This window comes from Xyrauchen texanus, chromosome 29 (assembly GCF_025860055.1).
Source record: "Xyrauchen texanus isolate HMW12.3.18 chromosome 29, RBS_HiC_50CHRs, whole genome shotgun sequence".
Lineage (NCBI taxonomy): Eukaryota > Metazoa > Chordata > Actinopteri > Cypriniformes > Catostomidae > Xyrauchen > Xyrauchen texanus.
The window spans coordinates 35150668-35163812 of record NC_068304.1 but is presented as its reverse complement, the minus strand read 5'-3'; the positions used below and the strand labels follow the sequence as shown (position 1 = coordinate 35163812).

The 13145-nt window shown below is 35.7% G+C and overlaps 1 protein-coding gene across 3 annotated transcripts in view; it reads right to left on the bottom strand.

The window, feature by feature from the left end:
- Window positions 1-1764: 1764 nt before the first annotated feature.
- The window catches only part of LOC127623153 (E3 ubiquitin-protein ligase NEDD4-like), a 54129-nt gene continuing 42748 nt past the window's right edge, over window positions 1765-13145 (bottom strand). For all 3 annotated transcript variants that reach the window (XM_052097430.1, XM_052097427.1, XM_052097429.1), the window contains 10 exons: window positions 11778-11899; window positions 11245-11315; window positions 9910-10005; window positions 9666-9739; window positions 8793-8853; window positions 8636-8695; window positions 8299-8406; window positions 6423-6519; window positions 5542-5614; window positions 1765-3042 (listed from right to left, as the gene is read on the bottom strand). In XM_052097430.1, coding sequence (XP_051953390.1) covers window positions 2940-3042; window positions 5542-5614; window positions 6423-6519; window positions 8299-8406; window positions 8636-8695; window positions 8793-8853; window positions 9666-9739; window positions 9910-10005; window positions 11245-11315; window positions 11778-11899 — 865 coding nt within the window. In that variant the 3' untranslated portion in view covers window positions 1765-2939. The remainder of the gene's footprint in view (window positions 3043-5541; window positions 5615-6422; window positions 6520-8298; window positions 8407-8635; window positions 8696-8792; window positions 8854-9665; window positions 9740-9909; window positions 10006-11244; window positions 11316-11777; window positions 11900-13145) is intronic.

Genomic DNA, 13145 nt, shown 5'->3' with positions numbered 1-13145 from the left:
AGCAGGACAATAGCTCTGCCTGGACTGTTGGTCAGGCAGGACAATGGATCTGAGCACTGAATATCAGGAGAAAAGGACACAAGCTCACTTTCCCACAGTCAGGAAACCTGCATGGAGTGAAAGTGCCCATCACAGCCAACCAAACAAGCTCAGTATGAACACCAGTGATGTGTTTTCTGTGTTTTTAAAGTGACCGATTTCTTAAAACCACCTTCAGTTTACAGCTGGATAGTCGATGTATGTGTCCATAGACATTTTTTAAATAAACATCACAATTTTAGGTTAACGTTTATATGAATATATAACGGAAAGTGTACATTTTAGGTGTACATTTCACCATTTTTAGCATTTTTAATCACCCTTTTTCCCTTCACTAGTTCATTTTAAATGGCCCTGTAGAGTGACAAAGGTTTTTTTTCTTCTCAAGTACAAATAGTCCATGTAGTCATAGAGGCTGCATGCATAAAAAAGATATAAAGCTGTTTAAAATAGCTTTATATAGTATAACATGTCATACCGCAGGGCATGTCAACTTGCAAAATTATTTAATGTCACTTACAAAGTTCCCAATAAGAAATGTGATTTATCTCTTCTGTCATTAAAATACAAGCAACTGCTCTTTTAATACATATCTAACACTGTTGTCCAGCTCTACAGCTTTCAGTCAACATGAAGCCATTACATAACATCTGAGCACCAACGATGAACAGACCTGTTCTTAATTAGTTGTGCATGTGTGTTTGTTATAGAGAGCATGTGTTTCATTTATTCCATTTCAATTTGGGAAAAGCAACTGCTAATATGCTAATGCACCATGAGATCAATAAGGGATCAAATCATTAAGGGACTTCTCACTACAAAGCAAAAGAAGATCCGGCACATATCCTACAGTCAAAAAAACATTTTAGCCTATTTTTAAGATGTATCCATTTCAATTGAATAACAAATTTCCATCTAATTGAATTGAATAGTCTTGAAGAAAATGTAATTGATAAAAGTTAAATTTTGTAAGATTTATAAATTGTATTTGTGTTATTCAATTGAAATGTATACATCTTGCAAATAGGCTAAAATATTTATTTTGAGCATAAGATCCCCTCTCATTGGTTAAGGGTGCTATCACTTTCCCACATCATCCCGCCCTCCATAGCAGAAGGCCACACCCCTCTGACCCATTCAGTCCAAGCTATTGAATGAAATGGTGTGTGACCAGTCAGCTGACCTCTGAGGTGCTTTGGGGTAGAAAGTGGGAAGAAAGGGGGATGGGAAAGAGAAAAAGAGCAAAACAAGAGCACTACTTTAGTAAATGGACATCCTCTGGCTGATCATCGCCATAAATATTTTTGGGCGCATTTTCGCCAAAAAAAATAGTAGTGTCGAGATATATATATAAATATAAATGTATGGCGATGATGCGCCCCCTGATGGTTGAAAGCAGCAGTGCGTCTTAGATTTTCCTGCGCCATTGCTGCCACATAGTGGACGTTTAGAAAACTACAACCACGTGGAATAATAAATCATATTTAACGTTGCAAAAAGTTTTTTACGACCATCACCAAAATCTTCATTAGAATAGACTCTTATTTCTTATTATTCACAACGATGATTCTCATTACCATAGTACAGTTATCAGCAGTAATACAGTAGTTTACTATTTAAATAATGTATATTTTCTGCATTACAGCAATGAGAATTGGGAGAGTTATTCCTGCAAACAGACTTATTTATTTAATATAAAATGAAACTGAAAACAGCACATGCGCAGAGATGTTTTTGTTTAATTCATTTTTCAAAAATACATACCCATCAAGGTTGGCAATTTAAATCAACACAATTTACTTCGAAATGAAAGACACATATTCTTGTAAAGCTTTGATGGGAAACACTTTCTGAAAGTTCCCTCTCATCAGAGCCAAGAGTGCAACAGTATATACAGAATGCAACATAATGCAATTATACAACAGTATAGACATAGTGTTTCTCAATTAAAAGATAAAGTTCAAATCATCGTTCTATATTACAAATAAAGGTGATGTAATTTAACAGTCCGATATATTTTTCTGAGAAATAAAACATGCTTACTATAAGCAGTTTTTATGCTGTAAACAATAAAAAAAATTATATACAGCATTGATTTGTCACAAAGTCACAAAAGAGCTTGACTGAGGTGATCTATACACAATAAGACTTGAAACCTGTTTAGAAAAGTGCTTAAACCTTCAAAACCAGTACAAAAGATTGATTATAATAATCCAAAATACAGACTTTAAAAAGTCGGGTGTAATGCAAAAAAAATAAAAATGTAAACGTAAAAGGTAAAGTCATATGAAGAACTAATTAAGATAAAATATTGAGAAAAGACAGTGATATTTGTGTACCTGTTTGGATACACTTGAATTTATGGAAAGAAAGTAAATAAATAATGGTCTCATATTCTGCATTCTGATACATTTTCAGTAAGGCCTTTTTTACCATTTAGTGCACACCATCCCTGTAACTATAAAGTGTACTTTAAAAGCTCATGTCAGAAATACACAATTCCTAAATATGCTAAAATACTTAGATGTGATAAAAATCCATAGATATTTAGAAACAGTGTACAAACATACTTTATAGATGTATCCAGAAGTATATTACAAAAAGTTAATTTGTAAACCTCATAAGCAAACAGATTTGTGATATCGAGCACATTACACAGTTCTGTCTATCCTCAATATGTTGATTTCTTTCTTTTTTAAGGGAACTGAATGACTCCAAATCAGATTTTGTAACAACATGTTTACCCTGTCAGCTGCTAAAAATGCTCTCAGGTCAGTTTACTGGAAATTCTCATGTATTTCCTGCAGAGCCATGTGCACACGTGTGCTGTCCACTTTAAAACCGACAGTCGTGATGCTTTTGCCATGGTTACACTGTTGCCGTGACAGCCCGAGTCTCATTTAATCCACACCATCAAAGCCTTGAGCATTCTCAATCGCCATGTGCAGTTTCTCACGAAGCTCCTCGAATGATTCGTATGGAGGAAGATCCAACCTGTTGAAACTGACCGAAAGAGAGACAGAAAATAACTGGGTCATTCCTACAATGCAACACATTTACATGATCCCTCTGTATATTGGATCAAATAATAAACTCACAATTTAGATGAAAATCACAATTAGATTTCTAAGTAACAAAATATCACAATTTTGTGAAAACGGGCACATTTTAAATAATTTATCTACAATGGTTTATATTACCGTTATAACATGAAAAAGTAGGAGTTTATTAAAGCTAAAGTGTGTGATTTCTGCGCAACTTGTCTCCCAACAGAAAGGTAAAAGTAATACATGTTTTCAAACAGATTACAAGTTGTCAATAATTTGCCCGTCTTCCATTGGTCAAAAAACGGATAGTCCCGCCCTACACTCATGCTATTGGTTGAGCCAATGTTGCTTTGTCGGGATGCTTAAACAAACAGTGCAATGATTTGAAAGTGCTACATTAAAAATAAACTAAATGAACACTTTTTGTGACAATCAACCTATAAATGTCTTCTAGTTGGCTCTGCATATTAAGCTAGGATAGGACAAATCATTTTAACATAAAAAAAAATGACACATTTCAGCTTTAAAGGGACAGTTCACCCGAAAATGAAAATTCTCTCATCATTTACACACACTTATGTCATCCCAGATGTGTATGACTTTCTTTCTTCTGAAGAACACATATTAAGATTTTTAGAAGAATATCTCAGCTGTTTTGGTCCATTCAATGAAAGTGAATGTTGACCAAACTTTGAAGCTCCAAAAAGTACATAAAGGCAGCATAAAAGTAATCCGACTCCAGTGGTTAAATCCATGTCTTCTGAAGCTGTATGATAGGTGTGGGTGAGAAACAGATCAAAATTTAAGTCCTTTTTTTACTATAAATCTGTTTTCACACAGCGTTCACAAGAGCTCTTCTACTATTTTTAGCAGATTTGCATTCTTTGCGCATATCGCCACTTGCTGGGCTGTTGTGCAAATATATGTTATTTATTCTTTTCCTTTGCTTTATCCGTCCCTTTTTTATTTCTCTTTCCTGCCCAATAGGTGGCGATATGCACGAAGAATGTGAATCGGCAAAAAACAGAAGAAGAACTCCTGTGAATGCTGTGAAAGTCGATTTATAGGGAAAAAGGACATACATCTTGATCTGTTTCTCACCCACACCTATCATATCACTTTAGAAGATATGGATTTAAACACTGGAGTCTTGTGGATTACTTTTATGCTGCCGTTAAGTAATATTTGGAGCTTCAAAGTTGTGGACACTATTCATTTGCATTGTATGGACCTATAAAGCTGAGATATTCTTGTAAAAATATTTGTTTTTGTTCTGCAAAAGAAAGAAAGTCACATCTGGGATGGCATGAGGGTGAGTAAATGATGAGAGGATTTTCATTTTGGGGTGAACTATCCCTTTAAGAAATATTCTGAGTGTTTCTTTCTTCATTTTTTATCTAATCGGAAAAAAATGGCAATATTGTTTTTATTGATTATTTGTTGTATTGTAGGTTTTGTCATTGAAATCACTTTTCATTCTGTTAGTCTTTTGTAATATCCTTTTAACTAACAAAAGCCAGGTAATTAATGACATCATCCTACAGGAAGTGACATAAAAACAGTACAAACATCAGTAAGTATCTCAATGGATTTGATGAATTATTTCATGTTTTGTGCCATTAGTTGGTTTGTGATAAATTACAAAAATGGTATGATATAATCAACATTTTAAAAGATTGTTAAAAAACAACAAAAATACCTTCCAAGTTGACACCCTCATGTAAGCTAACTGTTATTCCCTCACTGAGTAATGGCTAACTTGAGCTCTTTATTTTCATTCTATTAGGGATCCTGTTCATTTACTTGCATTGTGTAAATCTGCGCTACTTAACTTGCAGGCCGAAGGCCGCATGCGTTTTATATATTGTGGAGCGGAGGGGGGCGGGGCCGGTCGGAATATCGCGCGCCCGGTCCCCAATCAGCCTGATGAGGCGCGCGAGGGATAAAGGCGGCCGGTGACGATTGTTCGAGAGAGAGAGAATTACGGACATGTCCGTCATGTGTGTTTGTTTATGTGTTTTTCAGTTTCTCATTAAAATATAATTTATGTGGACAAGCCGGTTCTCGCCTCCTCCTTGCCCATCCTTCAACTGTGTTACATATATATACTGTATATATATACTGTATATATGATCATAAACAATTTGCAGCCATTGACATTTCCAAAGTTGAGCAGCCCTGGTGTAAATAATAAAGTTATAAGTTAATAGTGCTAAAGTGTCTAAACTTGACCTGAGAATATTTCTATTCTATGAGTTTTACATGTTTATAGAAATGCATCTTTAACATGCATGTACAACACAAGCATACTCATTTGTTACAGATACAGAGTTACAGGAATGAACCGACTCAGAAAGTCAGCTGTAAGGAGAGATAGATATACAGGTGCAGACAGACACAACTAAAGATGTGGCACAGACAGACAGACAGACAGACAGACAGACAGGTCTCTCACCATGTGTGCGCTCGTGGCAGTTTGTCTCGTGCGCCCCATTGCTCAATGGTAAATAACTGTGGCCCGTTGGATCCTGAAAATTCAACAGAAAAAGTTTATTTTTAAAGCCTGATCTCATGAAAATTATGTGACTGTTTCAAAACATTTTTGCAAAATGATATTACGTGGTTCCCTACATGTATCGCGGCAGTTCTGAGATGAAATGTCCACTGTGTGGCGCTAAAACGAGTTAAATGTTCTCTCTAACGGATAATGTTTTTAAGGTTAATGCTCTATTGACTTTTACATCAGCAAAACATACCTACCTCCCTACCCTAAACCTTAAACCTAAATCTAATCTATAGTGTCATAAAAAGCGAACATGAGATGAAAGATGCAATTCGTGAAGCAACCAGGTCATTCTGTGGTGCTCCTATGGCACTTTCAGCTTACATTTAGACTCACGTGGTCTTCGGGACTTTTGCATCGCAGGTGCAATGCTCTATCAGTTGAGCTACCGCATGATCTGATCTCACTCGAACAAGCTTGTAAATGTAGATGGTCTTTGGAGGAACGGTGAGAAGAAAGTTTTAATGTGATGATAGTCTGCCGTTTTACTCATGATTGGTGTAAAAGTGAATGAAAGTCATTGTTGTTGTAGCAGCACCTCTAGTGTGCATTTCTCCAGGAAACTGCAGCAAAGTGTACAGTACAAAGAACCATGTAAAAAATAATTTTGCAAAAATGTAGGTATAGTAACATGATTCTGAGACCAGGTTGAGATTTCAATCAATAAACCAACATGAAAAAGCTGTAAAATTATGAATGAGAGTGTAAGAGTTAGTAACATTATTTTCATTGGATGCCATGTGACATTCTGATGTCACAGGGGCAGGACCTACCGTAGAGTTCAGCAAAGCCATTCATTGGTACACGGGACGTGCCTGTCACAAACTGCAGCAAACGGATCCGCTTCTCAGCATCCATCAGCAGTACAGTCTTAAAATCAAACAAACATCTACAGTTATTAAGAATCTACTTAACAGATAATAGATATAAATAATATCAAAAGTATGTGTCAGTCAAACAAAAAGCAATAAAACAATTATGTAAATATATGTCTTTAGCAGAAGGCTACAAAATAAAGATTTTTTGAAATTCTTACTACAGTTTTAAGCACATTTTCTATTTGATAAATTGGTAGTACATTAGCAAATAGTAGTAAATAAATGCATTAAATAAATCCAGACCTATATTCAATATTAAATTATATTATATTAAATTCAGATTATAGATGATTGTAACCTGTAACTCTTTAGCACTGTATAGGAATAAATTACACAATAAGACTTGAAAGCTGCATTTTTTGAAAAAGTAAAAAAAAAAAAGTTAAATTTTTTTTTTAATACAAACAGACGCGCACCCCATCACACACACACACACACACACACACACACACACACACACACACACACACACACACACACACACACACACACACACACACGTTGTGTTTCCATGTTTTATGGGGACTTTCCATAGACATAATGGTTTTTATACTGTACAAACTTTATATTCTATCCCCTAAACCTAACCCTACCCCTAAACCTAACCCTCACAGAAAACATTCTGCATTTTTACATTTTCAAAAAACATAATTTAGTATGATTTATAAGCTGTTTTCCTCATGGGGACCGACAAAATGTCCCCACAAGGTCAAAAATTTCGGGTTTTACTATCCTTATGGGGACATTTGGTACCCACAAAGTGATAAATACACGCTCACACACACACACACACACACACACACACACACACACACACACACACACACACACACACACACACACACACACACACACTTCAAATACAAAGTTAGAGTACTGGGTAGGGTTGCACCAGCTGTACGTAAATTCTCACGTAAGTTGGAACGTAAAGTTCACATTCAGGGCTTAGTAACTACTACTTAGTTCGTAACTAAGTTAGTGCTTAATTTGGTTGCACCACCTGTTCTTAAGGCAAGACTTAACTAGTAGGTCATAAGCTCTCCGTAATGCATAGTCGCATAATATGACGTTTACCTATTGATCCAATAAGCAGCATTCAAATTTGTACACAGAAGTGTTAAAAAGCCGTGAATTTCATTATTCAATTATCTTGCTACGGTTGATGTTAAACCTTGAACAAAATCATATCCCCACTCAAATACGATACGTAATAAAAGTAGCTACATTTGATAAATCATATATTTGCCCCGTGTAAATAACAATAAATAGGAACTGTATCTAAAATAATTAAGGGGTGATAAATACTAATACAAAAGGCTGGAAAAATAGACATTTATTAATTTTAATATCTTATATATTTTGTATATGTTGAAACTTGACACTGGGTGACGCATCCTGAAAACTGCACCGTTAGATGGGTTTCATTCTGAAGAGCCGCTTAAAAGTAAGTTTTCTTTCTCCCTCTCTAAATGTAAATGGGTGTAAATGTCAACATCATCATATATGTCGAAAGGATTGATGCACGCAAAACATGAGCTCATTGATGTCATTAAATGAATCTGCTTTTTTATTCCATCCGTTACTCCTGGTCAGAGGCTTCCGTAAATATTTAGCTTATACGTAGAGTTACGTCCTACCAAAATTGATTGGTGCAATGCTCAAATATTTAGTAGTGTGTAAATTGTGACTTAGTGCCCATTTACGCCACAATTATGCTAAGTTGTAACATACATATAGCTGGTGCAATTGAGCTGAAAGAATAAAATCTGACCTTCCAGAACCAAATGATGGCAGGGTGATTTGGGATGTAGCCATTTTTATATTTGGTGTTTTCTCTCCAATCATTAACATCTACATCACCTAACCCACACATCAACAGCTGAGGAACAAAAACAGATAAACAGATAGTATTTTCACACATAGTATCAAATTACCATTTAAAACTGAACATTTACTATTTCAAATGTTAAAATGGGACTTGTAGGGAATTTCTTGGATGGGAAAGGTTTCTTTGTGAAACATTCACAGTGTGTTGGTTTTCTTTTCTCTCTCTCTTTAAAAACTATTTAAAAAAAAAAAAAGAGTTTAAATAAAGTAAAAGGTCTCACCTCCAACTCATTCTCATCAAATATCTTGATCAAGTCCTGAGGAATCAGTTCATAGAATCCCTGCGCATGAAAGATCAAACGCAAAGATCAAACTCACACATGGGTGAACATTTCAGCTGACATTAATGGTCTAAACGTATTGAATTTGTGTTTTTACCTCTTTGAAGGCAGTCATCTGTCTTTGAATACGATCTACAAACCTCCACTGCATCACTAGACTGCAAATAAAAATATTTTACCCAAAAATAAAAGTTCTCATCATTTACTCACTCTCATGACATCCCAGATGTGTTTGACTTTCTAAGATTTTAAGAAGAATATTTTCAGCTCTGTAGGTCTTCACAATGCAAGTGAAGGGTGACCAAAAACGTGAAGCTCCAAATATCACATAAAGACAGCATAAAAGTAATCCATATGACTCCAGTGGTTTAATCCATGTCCTCAGAAGTGATATGATGGGTGTGGGTGAGAAATAGATCACTATTTAAGTCTTTTTATACTATAAATCTTGACATCAGCAGCCTTCTTGGCGATCATGATTTTAAGCTCGATTACACTTCCTATAGCGCCATCTAGAGTGCTGAGCATGCGTCTAGCACTAGGAGGTGTAATCAAGCTTGAAATCATGATTGTGCCATGAGACTGCATTGGCAAGATATACAGCAAAAAAGGAGTTATATTTTGGTCTATTCTCATCCAAATAGATTGGATGACTTCACAAGACATGGATAAAACCACTGGAGTTGTATGGGTTACTTTTATGCACCTTTTATGTGCTTTTTGGAGCTTCAAAGTTTTGGTCACCATTCACATGCAATGCATGGACCTGCAGAGCTGAAATATTCTTCAAAGAAAATCTACAATTGTGGTCTGCAGAAGATGAGTAAATGACTGTGAATATTCATTTTTTGTTGAACTATTCCTTTCATGACAATGATATCTTTGAACAGGAATTACATTTTCCTGCACAAAAACTTCCAAGTGTCAGATGTGGTTCCTTTCTGTGCCACAGGAGGGCAGTGAAACTTACTGAATGTACTCCTTTTTGTTGCTGTCATTGATAACGATGTCAGCGCCTCCTGGCATCAGTTCATGCTGGTGCGTCTGCAGAAGAGATGAAATTATTTGTTAATAGCAAATAGTACTCTATTCATCTTGACAAATCTTATGTAAGGGAACTTCAGAGGACATTCTTTAAATATGTTTTCAGGGAATAGTTAATAACAACATGAACATTCTGTCATTACATTCTGTGTAAAACTATTAAGCAATACCTGTCCAAACAGCTCCTCGTCAATAGTAAACCTGAGATCCAGGTCTGTGGGGTCGTTATCCAAGATCCATCTTAGAGAATTAAAGTATTCACTGTCCTGAAATAATATGAGCAAAAAAAACAGCTTAACTAGCTTTTGACACCTGAGAGCCAAAACTCCATGCAACATTAATTACATTATTAGTGTTATCAACATGCTCAATGTTTACTGTTTGTTCAATTTTAACTTCTACTTTTTATACAACACTCAAAACTTGCCTAACGACCCAGAGGCATTGGGTATGTTCGAAATTGAATACTTTCTGCACAGTATATACACCTTACAATTTATTTTTATTTCATGTGAAAGAGTGCATCTAAATCTATTAAACAGCCTTATGCTATATTTTTGTGAGACTGAGCTGCACATACAAAAATAAAAATTCTCTAATTATTTACTCACCTTCTTGCCATCCCAGATGTGTATGTCTTTCTTTCTTAGGTAGAACAGAAATGAAGATTTTTAGAAGAATATCTCAGCTCTGTAGGTCCATAAAGTGACCAAAACTTTGAAGCTCCATAAAGCACATAAAGGCAGCATAAAATTAATCCATATGACTCAAGTCTCCTAAAGCTATCTAATTGATTTTGGGTGAGAAAAACAAAATAGAACTCCTTTTTCATTGTACATCTTGCCATTGCTGTCTCTAGGCACATTCATGATTTCAAGCTTGATTACACTTCCTAGTGCTTGACGCGTGCACAGAGCGCTAGATGGCGCTAGAAAGTGTAATCGAGCTTGAAATAATGATCGCTAAGGAGACTGTTGGTGTCAAGATTATTAGTGAAAAAGGAGTTACATTTTGGTCTGATCTCACCCACAACCAACTGTATACTGTAGCTTCAGAAGACATGGATTAATCCACAAGAGTTTACTTTTTTACTTTTATGCTGCCTTTATGTGTTTTTTGAAGCTTCAAAAATTTAGTCACCATTTACTTGCATTGTATGGACATACAGAGCTCAGATATTCTTCTAAAAATCTTAATTTCTGTTCTACTGAAGAAAGAAAGTCATACACATCTGTGATGGCATGAGGGTGAGTAAATGATGAGAGAATTTACATTTTTGGGTGAACCATCCCTTTTATTCATCGAGTGGCATTTAGTTATAATCTCAGGTATAATATGGATATTTTACATTTTTAATAAAATTTTGTGTAAAATTTTGCAACTTTTGTCTGTGCGATCAAAAGATGATTGAAAATCATATTAAAAATAACGACTAATGCTACTGCCTGTTCATTCTTCAACATTTAGAAATGATGCTGATTGGTTCAGGCATGTCTGTCACTCACCACTGACTCCATATCCTGTAACGTGATTGGTTTCTGCAGCATCATTTTATAGAAGGGCCGAATGAAGAAAGCTGTGCAGATGAAACAGAAAAAGCTGTTGTGAGGAATACTATCAGAAAATTGCTTGTTATTACATGAAAAGGAACTGAATCAGATCACATTAGTAAAGCAAATCTGAAGCCTAAAATGCTGCCTACATTATTTGCTAAAAATAATAACATTTGTATTATATTCTGACTAAATACCTCATTCTTTTTATTTGCAAGCAACATTTCATGTTTCATTTTTTGCAACAAAAATGTCCGTGTATTATACTAGATGTTGAACCTACATTTTGTATTAATATTTCTCAATAAATATAACTGTGGTTGAAATACTTAATATTCTGAGTAGTTTGTAGTTTGCCGATCTTTCCCAACACTGGAATTTACACATTGTGCACAGAGCTGAGGGCAGTCGTCCAGTAAAATGTTGTCAGTGTGAGTTGTGGGTATTTGTATATTGGTCTTGAGAGATTATTTGTGACCACTTACCATCCAACAGCTTTCCATGATAAACGGCCATTCCAGCTACCTGACCAATGAACTTAAAGTAAGACAGGTGGTCCTCATTACACAGACCTGAGTTGGGGTTAACCTGTAGGGTGTAGTTATCACTGCAATACACACACAAACACACATGCATACATGGGGTTAACAGCACTGCTTTTAAACTTCCTTTAAAGGTATGGATCACAAAAATAAAACAAATAAATCACATTTTTAAAAAAACATATATTCACTCACTCTCATGTTGTTTAAACCCCTTGAACTGAAGGGAGATGTTAGGCAGAATGTAAACTTCAGTTGCCTTTCACATTTATTGCATGTTTTTTTTTCCCCATTCAATAAAAGTGAATAGTGACTGGGGGTAACATTCTACCCATCATCTCCTTTTCATGTTCCACGGACGAATGAAAGTCAAACTGGTTTGGAACTACACTGCCGGCCAAAAGTTTGGAATAATGTACAGATTTTGCTGTTTCAAAAGGAAATTGGTACTTTAATTCCCCAAAGTGGCATTCAACTGATCACAACATACAGTCCAGACATTACTGATGTGAAAAACAGCACAATCACTATTCGAAAAAAGTCTTTTTTTATCAAATCTAGACAGGCCCCATTTCTACCAGCCATCACTTCAACACCTTATCCTTGAGTAATTATGCTAAATTGCTAATTTGATACTAGAAAAATCACTCAAAGCCATTATATCAAACACAGCTGAAAGCTATTTGGTTCATTAAATGAAGCTTAACATTGTCTTCGTGTTTGTTTTTGAGTTGCCACAGTATGCAATAGACTGGCATGTCTTAAGATCAATATCAGGTCAAAAATCATGAAACTTGTCAGTCAATCATTGTTTTGAGGAATGAAGGCTATACAATGTTTGAAATTACCAAAAAACTGGGGGCGAGTATTGACGCTGACTACCACACCTGGAGTCGCAAGTTCGAATCCAGGGCGTGCTGAGTGACTCCAGCCAGGTCTCTTAAGCAACCAAATTGGCCCGATTGCTAGGGTGGGTAGAGTCACATGGGGTAACCTCATACAGAGGTGTGCACTACAGTCTTCAAAGACAAAGGACAACTGGCTCTAACAAGGACAGAAAGAGATGTGGAAGGCCAGATGTACAATTAGTCTCTAATTTGATAAATAGATGCCTCACATGTCCTCAGCTGACAGCTTAATCGAAATCTACCTGCTCAACACCAGTTTCATGTACAACAGTAAAGAGAAGTCTCAGGGGCGCAGGCCTTATGGGAAGAATTGCAAATAAAAAAACACTTTTTAAACAGAAAAACAAAAATAAAATGTTATTGTGAGCAAAGAAACACAGACATTGGACAACAGATAATTGGA